Source organism: Podarcis bocagei, assembly GCF_964188305.1.
Source record: "Podarcis bocagei genome assembly, chromosome: 1".
NCBI lineage: Eukaryota > Metazoa > Chordata > Lepidosauria > Squamata > Lacertidae > Podarcis > Podarcis bocagei.
The window spans coordinates 139,630,869-139,657,508 of NC_138125.1; the positions used below are offsets into that span (position 1 = coordinate 139,630,869).

Sequence of the window (26,640 nt, forward strand, 5' to 3'; positions counted from 1 at the left end):
GGAATTGATCTTTGTGGGTCTGGATAGCTTAGTTAGAGTGTTAGAGTGTGGTGCTGATAACACCAAGGTTGCAGGTTCAATCCCCATATGGGACAGATGCATATTCCTGCATTGAGGTGCTTGGACTAGAAGATCCTCAGGATATGACCCAGCCTTCTCTGTCTATATTATCTAGTTCAGAATCAAAAATAGGTGGGAGGGTAAGGGAAGCAAAGATGCTATTTTGCCTCACCAGGAGATCAGTTCACTCGGGTACTGGGTTTGAGTTTGTACCTTGTGTTGGACCAGAGAGACAGATCACAAATTCCATGGTGTTCCAATCATCCCACTGCCCAATAGTCTCCCTTCCTGAATTGGCTCTTATGCATGCTGTGCCTGACCTCCAGATCAAAGTATCAAAAGCTTCAATGACAGGAGATAAAAATTAATTAGATTCTGAAACTGCAGCACCCCAGCACCCTTCAAAAGTCAGAACAGAACAAATACATAGTTAAAATACACTGAAAAACTTATAAGCATATTATTGGGGGGGGGTGCATGCTAACTATTTTGTGCAAAATTTTATTTGCTTTTGTTCTAGGCTTGTGTAAGCGGTTACAAGCAGGCTACAATTCTGGAAGTAATAACAGAGTCAGCCATTGTATTGAAAGAACACAGGGACAGAGCCAGAATTCATTCATCTTTTAAATGAAGCCAGCACCACTCTAATTTTGCCTTAAAGTAGGTAGTGGACAATTTGCACTGCTTTTGACCTTCTTAGAACCTCATCATGAAGGCAGACACATCTCTACTGATTGTATCCAAATCAATGTATAAGAAAGGCATTAAAGCTGCATTAAATGGGAAGAAAATATTAAAGCAATATGTTAAAACAAACACAGCAGCAAGTCTAAAAGTTGAAATCATTTGAAAATAAGTGTGTTCACTTCCTGGTTGAAGCAGGATTTTAAGGCCTGTTAAGTCCGTATAGTTAAAGCCATGGTTTTCCCAGTAATGATGTATGGAAGTGAGAGCTGGACCATAAAGAAGGCTGATCGCCGAAGAATTGATGCTTTTGAATTATGGTGCTGGAGGAGACTCTTGAGAGTCCCATGGACTGCAAGAAGATCAAACGCATCCATTCTTAAGGAAATCAGCCCTGAGTGCTCACTGGAAGGACAGATCATGAAGCTGAGGTGCCAATACTTTGGCCACCTCATGAGAAGAGAAGACTCCCTGGAGAAGACCCTGATGTTGGGAAAGATTGAAGGCACAAGGAGAAGGGGACGACAGAGGACGAGATGGTTGGACAGTGTTCTTGAAGCTACCAGCATGAGTCTGACCAAACTGCGGGAGGCAGTGGAAGACAGGAGTGCCTGGCGTGCTCTGGTCCATGGGGTCATGAAGAGTCGGACACGACTAAACGACTAAACAACAACAAAGTTTCTTTAGGGAAGGTGGTGTAGCTCTGGCCATAGGATTTCATCTAAGTGAAAGGAAGCTGAGCTGGTGTACAAAGTGACTAAGAGCTATGAATCAGGAAGTTTCCAGTTTGAAACTAACTTCTACCAAGATCTCATGAGGTGGTCTTCTGTAAGCCATGCTCAGCCTCAGTCCTCCCCATCTGCAACATGGGGGGTAATACTGATTTTACCATACAAGGTTGTCACCAAGACAACAACTAGAAATACATGTGAAGCGCTATGGGATCTGGAAAGCAATATGTGAAATAGTTATGATGATTATGAAAAAGCTGACACTCAAAGCAACACATCTCCAGCAGAGTATGTGCAGAGAACCTGGTGGCTTGAGTATTCTCACTTGGTGCACAATTTCTGGAGAAGCAATAATATTGCATGGCAAACAGAAGCCCTTTCCAGGCTTTCCACTCACTTAAAAATCAATATGCAAGCAGGGAAAGTGAGGAAGAGCATGCTGAACTAGGTCCTGTCTCCATCTCTATCACCCATCATGAGTTGGAGGATGAACATTTGAGGCTCCTTGTGCAATTTAGACGGGTTCAAAAGTTTGTGGCAAAGTTTAGAAGCTTCTCTCCAACTCATGGTGGGTGATGGGGATGACAACAGGGCACAGAGCTTAGCATGCTTAGCCACCATTCTTGTGCTGGTTTTACACATTAGTAGAATAACTGAAGAGGGCTTGAGTCTCATAAAACCTCTGACTTTCCCAGAAGGCCCTTACAAAGATTCCACCAAAGGTACAGTAATGTGCAAGGGACTCAGGCGGCAAGGGGTGGGGTGTAGTTTTAGGCTGCCCTTTGCACTGGGTTTCAAGCTGAAGCTGCAGAACACTTGTGATTATTGGTGAGTCCAACCTTTCCTGAAGACTGAATGCAAGGACTGAGGATCAGGAGACTGGGTAAAGGAACAGAAGAACCAGGACTATTATGGGTTGGGAGAGAAAAGCACAAAGTGGCAGCTGGGGAAAAAAATAAGGAAGTGTGGAGAATAAAACAGGGAAGAGGAACACCATGTATCTTGGAGGAAAAGTGGAATATAAATGTAACAATAAAAAAGGAAGATTCCTTCATTTAGCACATTCCTCAGCCTGTACCTATAGACTCTCGAATGCACTCCTTCCTCTCCTAACCCTTCTATTCCAGCCCTTCTCACAAATACAACATTTCTACACATAACACATAGCGTCATCTTGCAAATCTGGTGGCAGCGTGGGCGCCGCCTTCCCTGGGCTCTGCCTTGGCGACCTGCTTGGGAGCCTCCTGCCCCTTGGCTCCCTTGCAGCTGCAGCCTCTGCCACCAAGGGGGAGTGTGTGGTGCCCCAGCCACTGCACCTCATGATGGAAACCTAGAGGGCGCTTGCCCCAAAAAAGCTCAATAATGCCAATCTATTTTAGGGTTTTGTTGTCTTAAGTTTGGGTTCAAAAAAATAGGGGTTGTCTTATACATGGGGGAAATACAGGAAAATCGGGGGGGGGGATAATTATATCCAGAAAAATATGGTACTTATACTGAGTAAGAGTCAGGTAAGACCAGCAGAAGGGGGCTATTGTCCTCATTTCCTGCTTGTGGTGTCTGATGGGCACATGATTCATCACTGTGAGAAAGAGGTTGCTAGACTAGGAAGGCGCTTGGTCTGATTTAGCAGGACTGTTCTTGCAGAGTTTATCAACCCTAAGGCATCATTCTTCAGATCTGATGTGACAGGAATTTTAACAATCCATAGAAATGGCTGCCCACCCACTCCCGGGGGTGGGCGCAGTTGTGGCCCATTGGAGTAGGCCCAAATCCTGGGTAAGCAACGCTGGGAAGGGTGGCCGGCAGTTGGCTGGTGGACTTTCCTGTCAGCCAGGTATTTGAATTTGGGCCAGTCATGCCTGGCTGGGTAGGCAGGGCTTGGGAGAAGACCAGAGTAGAGCAGGCTTTGCTTTGGTCCACCCCCATCCACAGAAATGTAAAGCTCAACATTACAACACATAGGTAAATTTCCATGTATAGTCTTAAACTGCAAAATATAGATTTGTACAAATGACAAAAAACTGAATTTATGCAATATACCACTCATTTTATAAAGAAAATATTCTAATTGGTTCATACTTTGGTTTTATTCTTCTATTAAAACAAACTGAAAGTTAAAAGATGAAACTTTTATATAAAATTAGATACTCGAAAAACTCAGAATTCTCAAGCTATGAGATAAACACATTAATTACCTTGCCTAATTTAATTAAAGATTAATTCTTAAACAGGCTTTCATATCTAAGAGGTCATTTAATAAATGAGCTGAGCTCTTATAGGTGCAAATGAATCAACTTTCTCAGCATTAATTATTTTCTCATTTTGAATCCCATTAGAGTTTGATCACAGCATGGATCTGCTGTATATTAGCAAGAGAAAGAAAAATGTGATAAATGCAATTTACTTTCAGTTATTAATGATGTTAATTAACAATGTAAATGCAATTTTAAAACATTCATAAAATACATGTTTAGGGCATCAGTTCACAAACCATTAAACATGATGCTTTAATACCATAAACACTAACCAAGAAATCACTTGTCTATGTGTGTACCCTCAGACTGTAATCAAAGTAGTCTATTAATTTACATTTATATCCCACCTTTCCTCTGAAGTGCTCAAGGTGATGTACACAGTTTCCCCCCTCACCATTTTATCCTTGCAAAATCCCATTGAAGTATGTTGGGCTGAATGACTATGACTACTAATGACTACTAATCCCACATGAGCCAATTAGTTTCCTGGCTGAATGAGGATCTGAACCCAAGTCTCCCAGTTTCTTGTTCAACATTCTAAACATTATTAAAAGATAACAGTCTCATAGAAATACAGAAAAACAATAGAACTTTTGAAAAACAGAGTATTTCCCCCTCTGTAGACGAAAAGGTTTGAATTAAAATAAAACTTTTTTCTGCACTGGGAAGGGGGGAGAAAAATGTGTTTGGCCAGCCCTATGCTTAGGGGCTTTCCAAAGTGCATAGGCATGAGAATACAGGGGGGCAGCTGCCCCTCTAAATCAAGTAAATAAATAAAAATACTTAACTAACTGACCAATTGTGTCACAGATAACTCCCTTCTGCCCCCAAACATAAAGCCTGTCCCCCTAAAATAAATTCTGGATACACCCATGAGCATAGGGCTGGCTGCACCACCAGGCTCTGTGGTTCCTAAGTACCTGGTAGTCAGTTCGCTGTCAAAATACCTTGTGTGGAACTATAGCCGCCTCAACACCAAGGTGAACAATTATTGACATTGTCAAATAGCTCATGCATCGTAAGTCACAGATTAGCATATATGTGTCATTCTCAAAGACATAGGCCACAAAAATAGGTTTCAAAGTGTGGGGAAATATGACTTTAAAAGCTAGGCGCGGGGAGGGCTGAGGAACATTTTCAGTGGTTAGGTGTCAAGCTCTATCTTTTGTCCCTTCCACCCAATGGCAAGCCAAGACTGAGTGATTTATGAAAAATAAGCAAAGAAGCATATATCTGCTTAATTAACATAATTACATTGATTTTAGAATTTAGATCATCCAGACACTTATTTGAGAACAGAGTATACAGTTCTGGGTTTTAACCACTTGGTTCAGGATGCAGAACAAATAGGGCAGATACACTGAAAATTGGCTTGACATTTTAAAAATAATGTTATGGTCTTTGCACTTTAAAAATGTTTGTGTTTTACTTAGCAGTAAATGAAGTGTGTGTGCAGGCCTAAAACTTGCACTCACATTGGGGAAAGGTCCTATTATGAAAAAATAAAGACAAAAATTAATACTTAAGTGTCACGGGCTGCCTCTGGTCTCAGCTCACAAAAGACCAACGCCAAGCTCTTCTTATATACAAGGATGTTTATTGCAGTTCATTATTGGTTCCACAACCGAGGCGTGCAGCCCCGAGTGTCTAACGTCAGACATTTGAAGTCCCCTCTGACTCGGTCCCGCCCCTGCACCAACTTATGAGGCTTGTGCTAGACCACCGCTTCCTGTCTTTCCTTTTCCGCAGGGTCTTTCTGCCCCCCTGGGTTCCTTCCCTCCTGCTCTCTCCCGAAGCGGATTCCTGAGATGCCTGTTCCCCCCTCCTTCGTGCTTTGGGGCTGGGCTCCTCCTCCGGGCTTTCTCCATTTCCGCGCGCCTCCACATTTGAACTTGGCGCGCGCGCGCTACCCCTGACCTTCCTTTTGACACTGACACTACTCCCTGTACTACTCTCCCCCTCTTCCGGCAGGACGTTCTCCCCAGATCTCCTTCCCCTGTCTCTTTCCTGCTCCGCTCCGTGCGTAACACTGGGAACCCCCCTCTCTTCCCTTCGTTCCTGCTGGGAAGCCGGCCCCGATCTCCCACTCCCGCTCGGGGTTTCCCTGCTGCTTCCCTGCTCCTGGCAGGTCCCCCCTGTGACCCCCCTTGTCCTGACTAGGGGCGCCCCCTCCTGAGAATCCTCCGATTCACTTGAGAGACTCATGGAAGATCTCAAGTCATTGTCATCCTCTTCCTCACTGTCCTGGGATTCTTCCTCGTCGCTCTCCGTCTCCTCCCTCACCTGTGCCTCTGTCTCTGAACCCCTGACATTAAGGTTTCCAAAAGTTATAATTTGCCATAAAAACTGTCAACAAAAAGGCCTAGATGAGGCATAGGCGAACTCGGCCCTCCAGATGTTTTGGGACGACAACTCCCATCATCACTAGCTAATGGGAGTTGTAGTCCCAAAACATCTGGAGGGCCGAGTTTGCCAACGCCTGGCCTAGATGGTTCCCAGAAGGCTGAGCTCATTTGCCAAGGGACAAGGGAGGCTGAGCAGGAAAATCCTTGGCACCAATTGATGCATTCCCAAGGTGATTGTAGATTTGTTTTTTGCCTGCTTCACACTGTTTTTTGCCTACTTCGCACTGACAGAATGCTAGATGGATTTCATCACTTTGGGCAGTTTAGGGGGGGAGGAATAGTTTGCTTAAGCCTGGTGATGCCCCTTAGGCATCTTTCAGGTGAAGAGTCGGCCCCAAGGCTCACCTTTCAGACTCTGCAGTTCAGAGGGTGAGATAGGGGCCTTCTTTGAGACCAAACCCCCTCATCCACCTAGGGTTCTGCAGTCCTGGAGTGGGGTGACAAGGAAAGGCCTCCCTTCCCACCTTCAGGATGTGGCCCAGGAATCTGGGCAGTCTAGGAAGCCCAATGGCTATACACAGTGAAGTTAGTTCCTGCCCCATAGTCATTCCCCTCTGCTGATTATAATTTAAGGTTTAAATAAAAGTGGCGCAGTTCAACCTCATTTTACGTGTCTGCCTCTTTATTTGCCTATCAGGATGCAAAATATGTCATACATACTTATTTCTGCAGGTTTGTAGTTGGAATACTTTTTTTAAAAAAAAAAAAGGGCATACCATTCAGTTTGAAAGCAGTCTAGTGTCCTGTTCATCCCCATTCTAATCAGGAAATTGCAAAGAAAGTCATCTACAACTTCTGGCGTTTCAGACAAGGAATGTTTAGCAATCTGACCTGGTCGCTGAGCCTAGAAAGAAAATCCAAGAGCTACTGTTAGAAATATAGCCTCCCTGTTTGCCTCATTATTGCTTTCAAGAAAGCACATTTCAATCACAGTCCAGTTGGATTCTTTATCACATAAATTACAGCACAAGACAACTATAGCAGCTTAATTATCATGGTCTGGCATATTAGGGAAACTTTATGGGAACTGTAAGGAATTTCTCTTGGTTTTGGTTCATGCCTCCTACATAATGTGCTCAACCAGCATAGGGGGATGATGTACTACTGCTCAGTTGCTATGCAGCTTCTTTACACAGAAGGAAATCCCACTTGTTGGTGTAATTTAGAATAATGAGTTGAACTGCACTAACTTCTTGGTCCATGTCTTGAGTTGCCCGACCTCCACATCTGGATTCTGCTTAGCTGGATACAGCTGTACTGGGCTTTAGAAGCAGCCTAAGGCCAGAAGGCTGCTTCTAACTCTTCTAGCTGCTTCTTACTCTTCCACCCTCCCGTTCTCTAAGGCAGTGTTTCCCAACCGGTGTTCCGCGGCACACTACTGTGCCGTGAGACATCGGCTGGTGTGCCGTGGGAGGGAGGCGGGCGAGAGGCGGCGGCGGCGAGGATCCGGCGGGGGTGGGGGGAGCGGGGGCCGTCGCGCGCAACCGAACTCACTTGGCGCGCTGCCGGCTTGTCCTCCTTCAACCCGGGTCGGGCCAAGCCTGCTCACGTCCCCGGATCCCCTAGCAGCAGCCGCACGCTCTCCAAAAGCGCAACGCTGCGCGCAACCGCTCGGCCAGCTGGTGCTCTGCGACTCCGCCCTTTCCCCTCCCAGCGCCGGAGGGTTCGCGCGACCGCAGCTGTTCCCTTTCGCAGCGCGCGGGAAACAATTCCAGGCCGATTGCCTTGTGCCGAAAAGCACCGCCTCTCCTTCCAGCTCAGGCCCGGGCCGCCGGCTCCCCGAATGACGTCACGGGGGCGGGGCTTTAATGGTGGTGTGCCGCGAGATTTTTTTCCGGTAAACAGGTGTGCCGTTGCCCAAAAACGTTTGGGAAACACTGCTCTAAGGAATGTGCTCAAGTGCAATGGTGGGTATAAAGCAAAGGCTGCATTCACCAGCATTAGTTAAGTGTGCGGTATCAGCGGTGAAGCTGAAGGTTACATGCTATATGGTGACAGTACAGAATGGTGAGCTAACACTGGATGAGTCTGCTGGAGCTTTGCATACTCTGCTGATCACACTGACTGACGTGTGATGAAGAATCAACAACAGATGGCTGGCCCAGTGTAACAGATTATGGGCCAACTGACTTCACAAGTCTAACACCACTGAGTTCCAAGTGTTTATGCACAGGACTATATCCTTAAAGTAATAACTAACTGAATCTAGTTCCAACAACATATAACTAGTTTCATTCAACAACTAGGGGTTCTGGGTGGCGTATTTATTGTTATAGCCACATCAAAACACGCATCCAACCACTTTGTTGAAGCCCAAATGAGCACCATGTTAGCCAGCTACACATGACTGACCCTGTTTCCATAAGAAGACAGACATGTCTTTGAGCTGTAAACCTATGAAAAAACAATTCCAAACTGAACCTGAAAATAATACAGTTAGTCAAAATAAAAAAATTCCTTCCAGTAGCACCTTAAAGACCAACTAAGTTAGTTCTTGGTATGAGCTTTCGTGTGCATGCACACTTCTTCAGATATACCGTATTTTTCGTTCTATAGGACGCACATTTTCCCCTCCAAAAATTAAGGGGAAATGTGTGTGCGTCCTATAGAGCGAATGCAGGCTGCGCCGCTAAGCCCAAAGCCAGAACAGGAAGACGGAGCACTGCGGAGCGCTCCGTCTCGCTGCTCTAGCTTGGGGACGGCTGCCCGCACAGCCTCTGCAGGGCAGCGGGGTGCCTTCACCCCGCTGTCCTGCAGAAGCTAGCAAGGCTGTTCCCAAGCCAGAACAGCGAGACGGAGGGCTCCGTCTCACTGCTCTAGCTTGGGGATTGCTGCGCGCAAACCTCTGTAGGGCAGCGGGGTGCCTTCACCTCGCTGTCCTGCAGAAGCTAGCAAGACTGTTCCCAAGACAGAACAGCGAGACGGAGGGCTCCATCTCACTGCTCTAGCTTGGGGACGGCTGCGCGCAAACCTCTCCAGGGCAGCGGGGTGCCTTCACCTCGCTTTCCTGCAGAAGCTAGCAAGGCTGTTCCCAAGCCAGAACAGCGAGACGGAGGTCTCTGTCTCGCTGCTCTAGCTTGGGGACGGCTGCGCGCAAACCTCTGTAGGGCAGCGTGGTGCCTTCACCCCGCTGTCCTGCAGAAGCTAGCAAGGCTGTTCCCAAGCCAGAACAGCGAGACGGAGGGCTCTGTCTCGCTGCTCTAGCTGGGGGATGGCTGCGCGCAAACCTCTCCAGGGCAGCGGGGTGCCTTCACCTCGCTTTCCTGCAGAAGCTAGCAAGGCTGTTCCCAAGCCAGAACAGCGAGACGGAGGGCTCTGTCTCGCTGCTCTAGCTTGGGGACGGCTGCGCGCAAACCTCTGTAGGGCAGCGTGGTGCCTTCACCCCGCTGTCCTGCAGAAGCTAGCAAGGCTGTTCCCAAGACAGAACAGCGAGGCGGAGGGCTCTGTCTCGCTGCTCTAGCTGGGGGATGGCTGCGCGCAAACCTCTCCAGGGCAGCGGGGTGCCTTCACCTCGCTTTCCTGCAGAAGCTAGCAAGGCTGTTCCCAAGCCAGAACAGCGAGACGGAGGGCTCTGTCTCGCTGCTCTAGCTTGGGGACGGCTGCGCGCAAACCTCTGTAGGGCAGCGTGGTGCCTTCACCCCGCTGTCCTGCAGAAGCTAGCAAGGCTGTTCCCAAGACAGAACAGCGAGGCGGAGGGCTCTGTCTAGCTGCTCTAGCTGGGGGATGGCTGCACGCAAACCTCTGTAGGGCAGTGGGGCACCGCGCTGTCCTGCAGAAGCTAGCAAGGCTGTTCCCAAGCCAGAACAGCGAGACGGAGCTCTAGCTTGGGGACAGCTGCGCGCAAACCTCTGTAGGGCAGCATGGTGCCTTCACCCCGCTGTCCTGCAGAAGCTAGCAAGGCTGTTCCCAAGCCAGAACAGTGAGACGGAGGGCTCCATCTCGCTGCTCTAGCTTGGGGACGGCTGCGCGCAAACCTCTACAGGGCAGCGGGGCGCTGCTCTCCAAAGGCTTCAGGGATCTTTGAGGCTGGCGGTGGGGGAAAGCAGCGCTTCGCTCCACCGCCAGCCCCACAAGCTCTGGTGAATGTACCTTGGACGCACCTAGTTTTAGAGGGGGAGAACAAGAAAAAAAATTTTTTCCCTGTTCTCCCCCTCCTATGGTCCTGTGCGTCCTATGGTCCGGTGCGTCCAATGGAGCGAAAAATACGGTACTTCTTCAGATGCATGCACACAAAAGCTCATACCAAGAACTAACTTAGTTGGTCTTTAAGGTGCTACTGGAAGGAATTTTTTTATTTTGACTATGGCAGACCAACACTGCTACCTATCTGTAACTGGATCCAATAGCTCGGAAATTGATAAAATGCTTCTGCTTTTCATGGTTTATGATTACAACAGAGAGCTTGATTGTGCACACACAGCATGGCTTTTGGCCTTTTTCTTCCTGTTCTTCCGCACCACTCCTCAAGCCACTACTTTTGAATTCCATGAAGTTTCAAAAGAAGTATGTGTGCCCTCTGAAAGGAATTGGGGCCTATGTTGCAAAAGTAAAAATAGAATCAGTTGAAAGGAAAAGGGAGCTTAAGGATCACTTAACACCTTCATCGAGATGAGACTTGAGTATTATCCCTGTTGGCTCATTTTTATCTATTCCTTTTAAATATATATAATTACACATGCACACAACTCACACATTCTATATAATTTATGTCCTAGATCTAAAGAAACACTTTCAGGTTGCATGTGCTCAAAGCAAGTTTGGAGTTCTGATTTTCAAACAGCCTCCCTTCCTTTAATAGCATCTCTGTTGAAACTTAGGGCAGTTTCAGAAGCAGTTGCAGTAAAGCATAGAGGTCTGACATACAAAGGAATGTATTTCCACTGGGAATGTTAAATGGCTTTAGCCTGCCTTAAGAAAGTGTTTTGAAACTGTCCAATAACATGTAAATTGGATGACAGCTGCACTGGATTTATTCCCACTAGATGCCCATTATTTTCATTGCAACCAGATAATAAGTCACCATATCTGAATATGAAATATAGAAAATACCAAGTTTATTTCAGCTTTCATTATGGACACTATTGTAAAATTTGAAAATGGGGGTGCGGTTAAACTACTTAGTTTGGTTCAGTTTTGCCACTTAGATGTAACATAATGTCACCCTTTTCAATCTAGAAGTTCTCTGCTCTCTCTCACATTAGTCTTGAATAATAATGCATTTGTTGTAACAGTCTGTTAACCACCACACTCACATGCATATTACATTAATAACTGTAAAGTCATATGAATCAATGTAGTCACATATTTTGAAAAACAACATATTTACCATAATTTGGGCATCAACAGCCTGTTCCTGTATGGTGTATAAAGCCTTTGCCAGATCTTCATCACCATCTTGCAGGCTAAATTCATCATCAGCTGGTACCTAAGACAGAATTATAAATACATATACAATGAGCACATCCACTGAGTTGAGGGAAACTGTTTCAATCCCCAAGATGATAATAATCTATTTGCCACAATTCAGCAATGGAATGGCTTTTTGTATATGTCATATCCCTGCTTCAGGGCTGTATCTAACTAAATCATACTCACAATAGTCCCACTGAAATGAATGTGCATGACTCACTAAAGATCATAATTTCAATGAGTCTACTCGGAGTATGACTTTGACTTATTTCGTTTTTGTTGTTGTTGTTGTTTAGTCGTGTCTATACCTAAATAAGGGTCTTAGGAGATAGAACGAGGAAAATCTGAAACCCCAGCAGAGGTATTGCTAGACAGCATAGGCCAGAGATCAGATTCAGTATAAGATATCTCCTTATAGCTTAATACCCCTAACTAATATACCTTCTTTATTCATTTTCATCAGGGGACCCAAACTGCATAAGTATTTATGGGATGGGGAAGCTATAAGGTCCATCTATTTAAATAAGCTGAGAACTCCATATTCAAATGCAATATATACACGATATTCTAGATCAGGACACTTGGTTGCCAGTTTAATGCGATACTATATTTGCTGTTTCTGTCAATTAAAGACTTGCCAATTTTGTACAGGCGAACTTGGTAAATGCACAAAAATGCCTGTAATGTTTTCCTTTGCATGAGAATACAACTTCTCCACATACGTTGCTTTGGATCAAAGTCTACATGAAATTACCGTTCTAGAAATGTGTACCAAATCATGGGATATTAAAAGTGAGAGCATACTCTAGACCATAGTTTTACCCGAAGTTCAGAAGTCACTGAGCATATTTATCTGTGGCATCAGTAGAATTTGGTTCATATCAGAGTCCTGTCCCTGAGCAATTTTACATGGATGTTTTTACTATTCAGCTGGAATAAATGGAAAAACTATAAGCAGGATATTTCTTATTATCTTTCATTTTCATAGACACCTAAGTATAAAAATGCATGCACTGTTTTCAGTGTGAGAATGCCTATAAATTACTTGGGATAAACAGAATCAATGGTACATTACAAATTATGTGCACTTGCATACATAAATGTAGGCTTGCAACTATGAAAATATAAGTTGAACATTCAGGCACCAAGTGGCCAGTACTATCCCAGAATGGATTAACCGGATGCATTTAACTGATTTTAAATTAAGATAGTACTAATTAACAAATTTCTGCGTAAAGTCACCAGTGTTTCATTGATACAACATACTATTTTTTTCAGGCACCAACTGTGCAAGAATAAGATTAAAAACATTCAGATATTTTCTGTACTAAATCAGGCCAATTCTATTTCCAGATTATTTACAAACTTACTTAATGTTTCACTGTATTATTTACATTTACATGCATGGAATGGGGATTGTTCGTTATCTGTCTTTTTAGAAACCAAAATATAAAGTTAAGGAGAAAAAAGAATTGCAAAAGAATAAAAAAAACCAGGCACAGCACTTGTGAAAAATTACAACAGGCATTGTTTTCTCCTCTCCCCACATCAGTATTCAGTGAACAAAAAACAAAACCAAACCGTTATAGGATCAGTGTACACTTTTATCACATTTTGTCCTAGTCAGATCTACTGAGTTTAGGGTTTAAGTAAATTACATCTGGGCAAGAGGGAGGGCAGGATGGAAGATAATGAAGAGACACAGTGCACAGAGACCTTCTAATCTGTGTGGGCACAAAAGGTGTGTGTGAAAATAGGGATCCGTAGAATCCCATGTCAATATCCCAGCCAATGCTTCTCTCAATTCCTCAGCTCTCCGCTGCCTCATGCAAGGGGCAGCGAATCACAAGAACAGGCACTGGCAAAAATCAAGATGTGGGATAAACCATGAAGCCAGCCAATGCCTCTACATAGCTCCATCCTTATTTCAGACATTTTGATATATCGGTATATCGCGATGTTTAGCTGGTGATATAGCACAATGTTGAAAACCAGATATCACCCTAGTTCTGGGATAGACCTTGTCCTTCATTTATAAATAATAAAGTATGTAAGACTATTTTTGTGGCTAACAATAAAATAAATTGTATTTCTCTGTTACTTATCAATATCACAATTTGTACTTAAAAATAAAATAGGTTACAATTTTTGTGTTAACGTCTCTTACCTCTTCATATTGGTAGTCATCTTCAGAGCTTTCTGCTACTGAAACCTCTAAATGTTAAGTTAAGTATAAAACAGTAAACAGTATTTACTGAGCAACACATACTCTGCAATTCTTGGGATAAGCAAATTCTATTCAGAGCTGTCAGTTTGCTGCTTGACTGCCTACACACACAACAGTGAAAGCCACTATACATCTGGCAACAAAATTTAGCTCTCAAACATTTATGAACACCATTTAGTGAATATTTGCTTTGCTTTGCTTCAGGAATTCAGGTTGCTATTTTCTCCAGGGATGCTGGAACAGATTCTAATCTCAGCTTGACTATGTTACAAACTCCCAAGAGTTATCACATCTTCCAATAAATATCTGTATTTATTCATAAAGTACCTGTCCATTCAATTATCATTTCTAACTTCATTGCTGGGAGGGGGGTTGTCATTTTTGAGCTTGCCAAAAATATGCTTCTGTTATGAGATATAAATATTGTTCACTAGGATTAGGACTGTATTTTTTTTAATACTTCTACAGGAAATGCTAATTCACTGATGCTATGATGTGAAGCACTGTGTCTTCAAAAGGGCACTATTTTCCACCTTGGTATTTCTAGTGTTAAAACTTCTTAATATTTTAATGTTTCAATATTTTAATGTTGTATTTTAATTTTGTTTTTAAGTTGTAATCATTCAACTTGTTTTTATTATTGCTTGTAAGCCGCCCTGAGCCCGGCCTTGGCTGGGGAGGGCAGGGTATAAATAAAAAATTATTATTATTATTAATGATCTGCACAGTGCACAATTGCCACAGAAGTCTGCTATATATTGACCCCGGAACCAAACAAGTCATCCTGATTGGGTGTTTTAAAAGCATACTTGTGGCCCTTTTTACTGGGCAGTGAAAGAGGGCCTTTAAAAAGTGTTCACAATGCCTGGCAGAAGCCAGAAGGTGGGTAAGCAGCTCTTGGTATCATGCTATTCCTTTGTATCAGCAGACTCCCACTTATAAGCTCCTCTCTCAGGTTTACTGCAACCCACAAGATGCAAAAGGGGGCTAATATCTCTGGACAAAACTGTAGGGTCCCTATAACTACCCTGGTAACCATGGGTATAACCAGAATTTATGCAGGGTGGGCGGGCGGGGGGGGTACCCCCACCTGTCGTCATCCTGTGTCTGGCTCTGTCTAGCAAATTAGGAATGAAATGTCTCAACAACAGTTTTTTTAAATTAATTTCTTATGGCAGTTGTTTGAAATTACTTTTCTTTTGCTCAGAAAAATCTGTCAAAATCTTCATTCATTTGAAAATTAGGAAGTCAGATAAAAAATTAACATCAGGGAGTACCTTTCATGCAGTTAATGATTATATTTTACAAAATTACAAAGATCACATATATTTAATTTTATTTTTTAAAAATCTAAAGTAAAACATGTTATCTTGGCTTTGCTGAAAACCTTTTCAGCACTTCCTTCTCAAATTTCTCCTTTTTTCTGATGCAGTTTTTCTGTGCACACTCAGTAAGCATATCCCATTGAGACGCTCCTGCCACTGTCGACCTTAGCCAGGTCTTTGCTCTCTCTAAGGTACTGAATGATCACCCTACAGTACAAGTGGTGAATGACTGAGCAAGAGAGATCAGAGCCTTTTTGTAGTAGGGTAAAAGATTTCTGCCTCTTTTACTAGGACTGCTCTTTGCTGAGTTTCTTCTCCTTCCACATGGTATCCCAGAGTTCAGCTTCAGTCGAAGTCTTGCAAGTGATAAGAACTGCTTGGCTTTCATCTTGAAGGGTCAACTCCAACATGATACAGGGGTGTAGGTCCAAAAGTAGGAAAGCAGGTGAGAAATGATGCTCTAACAAAGACACTAAAGAGTCCAGGTAATGAGTTATAAATAACCTGTGGGAAACTTCCAGTTGACAGGCCTTGCTGGTGCGCACTCTCAGGAGAAAATCGTGGAAACTATGAGAAGCTTCCAGAACCGAGCTACCTGCAACGTGATTGGTCAGTTTGCAGAATCCACACCTATCACTCAGTCAGGTTGCCAGTTGTGTTGGTAGAATGCAGCACAACATCATCCAAGTGACCTCAGTGAACATTTCAATTTCCAATATTCTGATTATTTCTACTTTTAGTTACCGGTAAGTATTTTTATTTATTTACTTTATGGGGGAGCAGCTGAACCCCCACCCCTCGCTACATCCATGCTGGCAACCAAATAATGTATTCCAAAATATCAGTGGTTCATTCACGTGCTCATCTTCCACTGTGATACATGCCATCATCTGCCAACAATGCCCTTCTGCACACTACGCAGAACAGGCTGGTCCCTACACAAAACAATAAACAGGCACTAATCTGACATCACAGGTGGCAATATGAAAAAAATGTTCCTTTGTACCTTAAGCAAACGAACTTCAAGGGGAGATTTGCAAAGGAACCACAATTCATAGAATCATACAGTTGGAAAGGACCCAAGGGTCATCTAGTCCAACCCGCCGCAATGCAATTCATCAAGTGGTTTCATGCTCTCATTTGTGAAATTAATTGAGACAAAAGATTTCTGTCATGTGTTAACTGGCTCACCAATGCCTGGACATCTGTATCAACAATAACTGGGGGTTTTTGTGGACAGTCACTATTAACCGATACTCTCTGTACTTTACTGCATTTAATTTCCTTCTGACCTCACTGTTTATACCACCACCTGCCCCATTACGCATCCTTGGATAGATATGCATACAGCTCCGGATAACATTTCATGCAACTGATGAAGCGGACTGTAGTCCACAAAAGCTAAAGCTTTAAGGTGCCTCAAGACTCTTCGTTATAAGAAGCTACCAAATGAGTCAAAGCCTTCCTCATTTTTGGTGAGCAGAGTTGGACAACAAGAGGCAGTCTGTGCTGTCGACTCTTTCAGTATAGTCTGTAGTAAGAAGACAATAGGAGAGGCACAAGTTTTACTGGGGCCAGGAAGGAGATGCAATATGGTACAAATAATGTTATCTAAAGTAAGTTATAGTACCATTCACTGCCCTCCCCCTTTTGAAATGTCTATTAAATGTTATTAGAAGATGCTGCAATGCTGACAAATATGTCACAACACCAAATCACCCCATATTTCAAATAAGAGCAGCTGAAGAAAAAGCTTGATGATTTAGGGCACTTCAAACCAGAAAGCATTCTGTACATTTTTATAAGGGCATGGGACTTGGCAGATCCTTTAAGCTACATCATTGTAGACTCACTGTGGAGACTACACATTCAAGGCAGGGGTGCTATATAGCAGGGAGTGGGAACCTCAGGGTCTGGGGCAAAATGTGACCCTCCAGGACTATCTGGCCCTCCAGACTCTCAAATCACACACCCTCCTGGGCCAGATCCCTCACTAGACCTGTTTTGCACACTTATTGAGTGTTTTTGCCTGGCTGGAATGTGTCCTTAGAATTGCCAGATCTCCAAAGTCTCAGATCCCAACAGCCACAGCATGGAGGCACAAGCCTGGGACTCAGTGAAGCATTGGCAGAGCAAGGTTGCGCTTCAAAATTTCAAACCTCTCCTTCTAACTGATATCCAGTGTCACATTACTGATCTCTTTTCAATGTGTTTTGACATATATTTATGTACCTGCCTTGGTGTCTACTTGAGTCACAAACTCTTTCTGAGAGAGAGAGAGAGAGAGAGAGAGAGGGAGGGAGAGGGAGAGGGAGAGAGAGAGAGAGATTGTACTGGAGGAACAAGATGGAAAAGGTGGTGATGATTTAAACTTTACTTTTGGGTAAGCTGGGGCCTATAAAAATAAAAGCCCACCGTGCTTTTGCATCCTAGACTTCAAATATAACTCATTTCCCTGAAGATCCTGAATAACTAACCTAGAAGAAGGAAGTATGAGAAACCTAGGTTCTTGCTAGGCCTGCCTAGATAGTTGTGATAAGCTCTGACTAGGTAAGCAAAAGCTTTTCACAATACCATGCAGATTTGCATTGGGAATTCTGTATTAACTACTCCAAAGCCATCAGGTTGCAGACTGAGTATTGTGCATGCATTTAGTTTATCCTGATAATGTGACTGTCGTTCAAATAGCAGTTTAATATATTTCACAATTCAAGGCATATTTATTGAAATTAGATGGTATTTATGCTTTAGCTCTACAGAGATACATTCTTCTAAAATAGCTGACATGTGCATTAGTCAGAAAAGAATAAAAGGGTATGCTGTCACTGCCTGCTCCCCATCCCTTTATCTTTACATTTAACTTAAGAACTGTAATGGGGCAGCTACAAACCCTGAAACTCTATGGGTCAAGCTCCCTGGAAGCTGGCAAACATTGTGGTGGTCTGTTTTTGCTTTAGTATCAAGTTAATGGGAAAGATGAACGTACTGTCATTCATCACATGAAAATATGAAGTTCTACCAACATGGCAAAGCCTGCAACATTTCAGTCCAGAGTACAAACCTATGCAGCGACGTGGATGGTGCTGTGGTCTAAACCACCAAGTTTCTTGGGCTTGCTATTCGTAAGGTCAGCAATTTGAATCTCAGCAATGGGATGAGCTCCCATTGCTTTGTCCCAGCTTCTGTCAACCTAGCAGTTTGAAAGCATACCAGCTAGAGTAGATAAATACCGTACTTTCCCGTTTATAAGATGCCCCCTTGTATATTTTAAGAAAAGGAGGGGAGATGGCCCAAAGTTGTTGAGCCTCTCCCCCCACGCAGCTGTGGGCAGGAAACACTCCCTAGCCTAGGACTTCCGGGTTGGCGCGATCGGGAAATGGCGGATTCCCTCCGAGCTCCGGAGGGAATCGGCTCAGCGGTGGATGGGTCTTTGCCGTGCCGGCGACACGGGGACCCTTAAAAACCGCAGGCGCGGAAGCCTGCGGACTGAAGACTCGGCGGGTGCCTTAAGCGCCCCCCCTGATTCGCAATGAGCCTTTTTAAAGGCTACGGAGGGGATACAGGGGACGGCGTGGCACTGAGAGTCGACCGCTACCGCCGCTGAGCGAAGCCGCGAGCCATAACTGGAGAGCGCTGACTTCCTTCCTTGAAATTCGGACTGAAAAAAGAACCCGTGAGTAATTTGGAACTGAACTTTAAAACTTTTACCTTTTGAATTTGAGACGACCGGGGGGTGTGCTAAAAGGAAGTCCCCACACCCCCCCCCTTGCAGACGATCCAGAGCAACGAAATAAGAACTAAGCTGGAGTGCCTACCCTGTAAAGGGTGAGTTTTAAAAAGACAGTAACTTCCAAGATTTAGAAAGGTAAATTTGAGCAGGAGAGTGGAGTGTTGGAAGAGTTTTTGTTTTGTGGTAAACAACCCTCCCTCCCGGGCCCGGGAGCGACCTGCTTTGGAGCCTGTATAGAGGAGCAGAATTTGACAGCTGTCAAAAGCTGTCAAATGGACTATTAATAGTGAAAAAAATTGCTGTTTAAGACCTCTCCGGATTAAAAGGAGTTACAATTGAACTAAAATTTTGAGAAACAAAGAAACAATAATAGGACAGAGGATTGTTGGAGAAAAGGTTACTCAGTAACCAGATTCCCTCTAGGGGGAATTCTGTGGAATTACAATGGCTGTGGGTGGAAAGATACTGAGAGAAATCGAAAGAATGTTCTCACTGGTGGGAACCCTACAGGAGCAGACTACAGCTATGAGTAAACAATTGACGACCTTGGATTTGGAAACAAGTAGTTCTGCTGAAAGTAGTGAGGGCCTGAGTGAGAAAGAACCCACAGCTGAATTTGAAACAATAAACAAAGAAGAGGAGAAGACAAAACAAGAAAGAGAACAAGTTATCTGGGAAAGTACTAACCAGAAGCCGACATCTGGAGAACACAAGCAAGGAGACTATTGGATTAAATCCACTCTAAGCCTACGAAAGATACAGAAGATGAAAGTGGAGGCCCTGGGACTTTATGGAATTCAGGAGCTCGAAATAAAGAAGTACAATTGGGGCCTCCACATAGACTTTGATTTTGACTATCAGCAAGACTTAGGCCTTGTGGAAATTCCTCAGCAGTTGCTTTTAAATATGGGAAGAGACTATGGACTGATTGGATTGATTGTTAAGGAAATCTTTCGAGACTCGATGATAGACAAAAAGGACTACCAACAAAACCGGCGGAGAGGGACTAAAAGAGAATTGAGAGCCTCGGATATCCGGAATCCAGGCTAAAAACTGTTATTTTGGACATGTCTCGGGAAAGGACGCAAAGCGGGGAGGGGAGGGAGGGAAATATCAAATTTAAACAACACTCAAGACCAGGGGGTTTAGTATTAAGAAAATTATGTAAGAAAAAATGAGAAATCGAGGGAAGAGAATTGGGGTCCAACTTAGGGAAAATTTATTTTTGTTTTTTATAAAAGGACTAATATTAAGAGGGAAGAAATGCCAACTTGCTGACATAAGTTTGGGAATAGGGATGCAGGGGAGGGGGTGGGGGGAAGTCAAGGACTAGGGTTAGAAAATAAGATTTTCGGGAACTATTCATGTTCGTTGTTTTTTATGTTTGTTTTGGTGTCTTGTTTGTGTTTATATAAAATGTGAAAACCCAATAAAAATATTTTTATTAAAAAAAAAAAAAAAAAGGAAACACTCCCTAGCCTAGATCGTTTCCCACACGCATTGGCATCGGGTGAATTTGCACTCCCTCTAGCCATCAGGTTTGCAGGAGCGCAACCTCCCGATGCCGCCACGCATGGGAAACGATCCAGGGAGTGCTTCCCACGCACAGTGGCATTGGGTGGATTTGCGCTCCCATCAAAGAGCTTGCCAGCGGTGCGCAGCTTCTCCCCACCATGCAGCTGCGGGCAGGAAACACCTTCCAGATTGCTCCCTGCTTGCTGCGGCATCAGGGGAAGCCATGCTCCCAACCGAATGGCTGGCGGCACACCGCTTCTCCCCGCCATGCCACTATCCATGTACTGGACAACCCCAGTTTTTTGACATGATTTTTGAGACAAAAATCCTCATCCAATACACAGAAAAATACAGTAGGTCCTGCTATGGCGGGAAGGTAAGCAGTGTTTCCAGTGCTTTGGCTTCTGTCATGGTGTCCCATTGTGCCAGAAGCGGTGTAGTCATGCTGGCCACATGACCCAGAAAAGCTGTCTGTGGACAAACACTGGCTCCCTCGGTCTGAAAGAGCACTGCACCCCATAGTCAAATTTGATTGGACTCAACTGTCTAGGGGTCCTTTACCTTTACCTTACAAACCTATGCACACCTACGTAGTAGTTACTTCTGAGGACTGAGTTGCAAGGTTGCAACCCAGTGCCTATTTTTCCGGGATCAGTCCCCTCCCACTAAACCCACAAAAACCTTTCTATCATGCAAAAGGTCCAGCTGCAAAATTTCAAGGAGACCTTTGCCCCAACTCAGCTCCTCTTGGGAAAAGCAATCCTAAGAAGACTGAAGGAGGGCTCAGGAAGATAAAAGGTGCTTTAAAAAATTACAACATAACCTTCTTATTATTTATTAAATTTGTTAGTCGCTTTATCTTGCCAAAGGCAACCCAAAGCAATTTACGAACAAACAAAACAAAAGAAAAGGGGTTTGCTCCCAGGGCCTTCAGAAAGCAGGATTTAAGAGAAACATATTTTCTTACATCACTTGTTGCTGTTACAACTACGCAAATTAATGAGAGGGATCATCACATTTATGGGGAAATGAAACCGGATGCGGGGGAGGGGGGTCCCAAACGGAATAAAATTGCCGAAGGGACTTAAAGCACAAACTTTTCCACCTACAAGGACTTGGTTTGAGTTAATCTATATTTGTTTGCTCAAACCCACTTAAATAAAAGCAGTAAGAACTTTCCCCCCTGAACTTAAGACGCCTACACCCATATTGATCCCTGTGCCCCTATTTATAGATAGAAAGATAGAGACGCGGGTGGCACTGTGCTCTAAACCACTGAGCCTCTTGGGCTTGCTGATCAGAAGGTCAGCGCTTCGAATCCCCGCGACGGGCTGAGCTCCCTTTGCTCAGTCCCTGCTCCTGCCAACCTAGCAGCTCAAGAGCACATCAAAGTGCAAGTAGATAAATAGGTACCACTCCGGTGGGAAGGTAAATGGTGTTTCCGTGCGCTGCTCTGGTTTCCGTCATGGTCTTCTGTTGCGCCAGAGGCGTTTTAGTCCTGCTGGCCACATGACCTGGAAACCTGTCTGTGGACAAAGGCTGGCTCCCTCAGATGAGCGCCACAGCCGCCTCTGACTGGACTAAACCGTCCAGGGGTTCTTTACCTAGATTATGGGATGCATTACAGGGTGGTCAGGTGACCAATGATAGGCGACAGAGAGATGCTAGAGAGGGGGAAGGCGACAGAGAAGGACAGCCGACAGGAGGCCGGACATTTCTAAAGAATTACACGGGCGACGGTCCTGCTGGGCTTGCGCGGCAAGCGGCGCTCTCCCCTCGCTCGGCCCAAGGATACGCTGCAGGCAGAAGGTGCCCTCCGTGGTCGTCACCGTCGCCGCCTCCTCCATGGCCGCCGCCGCCTCAGCCCGTCCCGCCGACAAGGCCGCGCGCGCGTCGCTCCGTTGCCCAGGCGACCCCGCAGCCCCGCCCCTTCCCAGCGCGCCGCGTAAAAAACACCCGACCACGCACGGCTCGCATGCGCAGTGTAAACCGCGCCCGTGCCTTGGTCGGCTAACGTGGGAATTCACGCGTCACACACGTGTCCTGATGGTGCTGCGTGTATTCCAAGAAAGCCGTACTTCTCTATCTCCTTTATCTGCCTCAGAAGATTTATACACCGCTCGACTGTAGAAACAGAATAATAATAATAATAATAATAATAATAATAATAATAAGCCCACCCCTCAAAGCACTTAATGAAAGAAAGGCAATAAAACCGAGGAGCAACCCACAGCCCTGTCTTGAAAACGTGCAAAAGTCAGAATACGAAAATGGATCGAAAGTCACCTCAGCTTCCTCAAGCTGTGCTCAGTGGGGCAAAAAGTGGGGACGAAAAGGTTTGACACGATTACAAAGGTAGCAAAAGGAGTCCTAAGCAATTAATGAAGCGCATCGAAGAGCATGATCCACATGAATCGGGGGATCCAGTGCCGGATTTACCTATAAGCTAAACAAGCTATAGCTTAGGGCCCCCAAAAAATGTAAAGGGGAAAAACCTGGATGTACCTTTCCAAAATATATTCTGTTATGTGCAAATGGCTTTAGATACCTATTAGGTCCATGCAGCATCTATTCAACACAAAAAACAGCGACAGTTTGTTGTTGACAAAGGAGAGCTGGACATATCAAGGGCCCCATGACCTTCAGGAGCTGAGGGCCTCATCAAACCTCAATCCGGTCCTGATCTGGTCTATATAAGATCTAAAAATAAAGGCACAAAAGAAATGAATATCCATGGCAGCAACAACAACAAAGCCCAGCAACAGGCCCTCAACAATAGCCCAGCCCAAGAGCCCTGACATTGCTGTGTTTCAGAGGGATTTACTACTTCTACTACTACTATTGATTGATTTATATCCCCACCTTTTTCCCTGACAGGAAAAAGCTTACAGATAAAATTAAGGAGAGATTTAAAAACACTGGGGTGGGATAACATTTTTTAAATTAAATATTAATAGAATTAAAACTATACAGATACAGATATAAAGATCTATTAAAACCATGCAGATAATTGCAGTAAAAACAGCACAGCACCGACGCTTTCATGAAAAACAGACTGTGATGAGAGAGCAACACTTTCCTCCAGCACTTTGAGAATAGCAAGGGAGGATGATCTGGGTGGGCAGATTTCTACTGGTCCCAGGAACAGAATTTGAAATCAACTACCATTTTGTTATTTATCAGTGGTCAACTCAGTGGTCCTTAAAATGGGTTCATAACTGTGGTACCTCTCAGAGTGGCCCATGTTAGAAGTGCAGGGAGTGACGACTGCTGCAGATGATGTGAACAAAGCACTTTATATATTTATATTCTGTTTTTCTCTGTTTTATGTATTTTATCTTTTGTAATGGTTTCAGCTATAATAATGATGATGATGATGATATGTGATAATGTACCGTGAGACTTTTTTAAATGGGAAAAATAAGAAAGTCTATTGTTACGTCACCAGTGTTGACATTGTTAAACATTTGGGAGGAAGAAACTGAGGGGTGGGAGAGTTACACAGATCATTCATTGGTTTCATGTTAGCAGTTGCCTAAGTGGAAATGGCAAAGAATTGGAAGCAGGCTGACCATTGAACAGTGGGGAACTGGACAAAACACATCTGGCATATTGCAGTGGCCGAGAAGCTGACTTTCAAATTGAAATTGGCAAAGGAAAAATCATTAACATTGGATATGCAGTGTGGAATACCTTTGTGGTTAATATTAAAGAGTACAGACAAGGCTGTCTTCAAGGCAGGGACACATTACCGGAAATCCTAAATGTAGTTATTTATTTATTTTAATGCACACAGACACACACAACTCTAACTAGTCAACAATTTAGAGACTGCACCTTTTAAGAGTGGCTGCCAGACTTGGATTTGCACTTTTCTGGAGAACAGCTTTCCTGGGACCACAGGCAACTCAGATGAATGTTGCTGCTTCTGATGTAACGATGCTGCTTCAACAAATGTTACAATATTTCAAACCCTTAAAGACCAGGTGTGAAATTCACCTTAGGGGTTTTTAATTTGATTTACAGTATGTTGTTCAACTGACAAATTAGAGTTGTGTGTAAAGCCTTACTCTGTTATTGTTAAATGGGTGAATAAAGCAATTTCATAGAATCATAGAATCATAGAGTTGGAAGAGACCACAAGGGCCATCGAGTCCAACCCCCTGCCAAGCAGGAAACACCATCAGAGCACTCCTGACATATGGTTGTCAAGCCTCTGCTTAAAGACCTCCAAAGGAGGAGACTCCACCACACTCCTTGGCAGCAAATTCCACTGTCAAACAGCTCTTACTGTCAGGAAGTTCTTCCTAATGTTTAGGTGGAATCTACTTTCTTGTAGTTTGGATCCATTGCTCCGTGTCCGCTTCTCTGGAGCAGCAGAAAACAACCTTTCTCCCTCCTCTATGTGACATCCTTTTATATATTTGAACATGGCTATCATATCACCCCTTAACCTCCTCTTCTCCAGGCTAAACATGCCCAGCTCCCTTAGCCGTTCCTCATAAGGCATCGTTTCCAGGCCTTTGACCATTTTGGTTGCCCTCCTCTGGACACGTTCCAGTTTGTCAGTGTCCTTCTTGAATTGTGGTGCCCAGAACTGGACACAGTACTCCATGTGAGGTCTGACCAGAGCAGAATACAGTGGCACTATTACTTCCCTTGATCTAGATGCTATACTCCTATTGATGCAGCCCAGAACTGCATTGGCTTTTTTAGCTGCCGCGTCACACTGTTGGCTCATGTCAAGTTTGTGGTCAACCAAGACTCCTAGATCCTTTTCACATGTACTGCTCTCAAGCCAGGTGTCACCCATCTTGTATTTGTGCCTCTCATTTTTTTTGCCCAAGTGCAATACTTTACATTTCTCCCTGTTAAAGTTCATCTTGTTTGTTTTGGCCCAGTTCTCTAATCTGTCAAGGTCGTTTTGAAGTGTGATCCTGTCCTCTGGGGTGTTAGCCACCCCTCCCAGTTTGGTGTCATCTGCAAATTTGATCAGGATGCCCTTGAGTCCATCATCCAAGTCGTTGATAAAGATGTTGAATAAGACCGGGCCCAAGACAGAACCCTGTGGCACCCCACTAGTCACTCTTCTCCAGGATGAAGAGGAACCATTGATGAGCACCCTTTGGGTTCGGTCAGTCAGCCAGTTACAAATCCACTGAGTGGTAGCATAGTCAAGATGACTGCCAGTGGATCTGAGATCACATCTGCCAGTTCTTTTAATACTCTTGGATGCAGTTCATCTGGCCCTGGAGACTTGAATACATCTAAACTAGCCAAGTATTCTTGTACTATCTCCTTAGTTATTCTGGGCTGTGTTTCCTTTGCTGAATCATTTGCTCCAAATTCTTCAGGTCGGGCATTGTTTTCTTTATCGGAGAAGACTGAGGCAAAGAAGGCCTTGAGGAGTTCAGCCCTTTCTGTGTCTGACTTTGTGTCTACACGTGCTGGTAATTTGTTTGAATTCCTCTTTGGTGGTTCCCCCCTTTTCCATTTTTTGTACACATCCTTTTTTAATCTTAACTCAGTTAAAAGTTCTTTAGATAGCCACCCTGGCTTCTTTAGGCACCTTCCATGTTTCCGTCTCATTGGTATTGCCTGAAGTTGTGCTTTTACTATCTCCCTCTTAACAAACTCACAGCCATCATGAACTCCCTTTCCTTTTAGTATTCCTGTCCATGGGATCTCACCCAGCACTTCCCTAAGTTTTATGAAGTCGGCTTTCTTAAAGTCAAGAAATTGAGTCCTAGTATGCTTGGCTGCTCCTTTCCGCTGTATAGTAAACTTCAGAAGAGCATGATCACTCGCGCCTAATGATCCTTCCACTTCTACCCCACTAACCAGGTCATCAACATTGGTTAGGACCAGATCTAAAATGGCTGTTCCTCTTGTTGCTTCTCCCACTTTCTGGACAATGAAGTTGTCTGCAAGGCCAGTGAGGAATCTGTTTGACCTTATGCTCTTGGCTGAGTTTGACATCCAACAAATATCCGGGTAATTGAAGTCCCCCATTACTACTATCTCCCTTCCTTTTGCATGCTTGGCCATCTGTTCCAGGAAGGCATCATCTATGTCCTCCGTTTGGCTTGGGGATCTATAGTAAACTCCCACAATGAGGTCTCTGTTATTCTTCTCTCCCTTAATTTTGACCCAAATGCTCTCACTTTGGCTTTGAGGTTCTAAATCTTGGATCTCTTCACAGGTATACACATCCCTGACATATAACGCCACTCCTCCTCCTTTCTTGTCTGGTCTGTTTCTCTGAAATAGATTGTATCCCCCCATTATTACATTCCAAT

General features: G+C 44.3%; 1 protein-coding gene across 2 annotated transcripts in view; it reads right to left on the reverse strand.

Annotated features, from left to right (window-relative positions):
• SPAG16 (sperm associated antigen 16) overlaps nucleotides 1-22,249 on the reverse strand; it is a 466,237-nt gene extending 443,988 nt beyond the window's left edge. For both annotated transcript variants that reach the window (XM_081172704.1, XM_081172703.1), the window contains exons 1-4: nucleotides 22,137-22,249; nucleotides 13,712-13,758; nucleotides 11,462-11,560; nucleotides 6,852-6,979 (exon numbers count right to left, since the gene is read on the reverse strand). In XM_081172704.1, the coding sequence (XP_081028830.1) occupies nucleotides 6,852-6,979; nucleotides 11,462-11,560; nucleotides 13,712-13,758; nucleotides 22,137-22,188 (326 nt within the window). In that variant the 5' untranslated portion in view covers nucleotides 22,189-22,249. The remainder of the gene's footprint in view (nucleotides 1-6,851; nucleotides 6,980-11,461; nucleotides 11,561-13,711; nucleotides 13,759-22,136) is intronic.
• Between the last annotated feature and the right edge of the window lie 4,391 nt (nucleotides 22,250-26,640).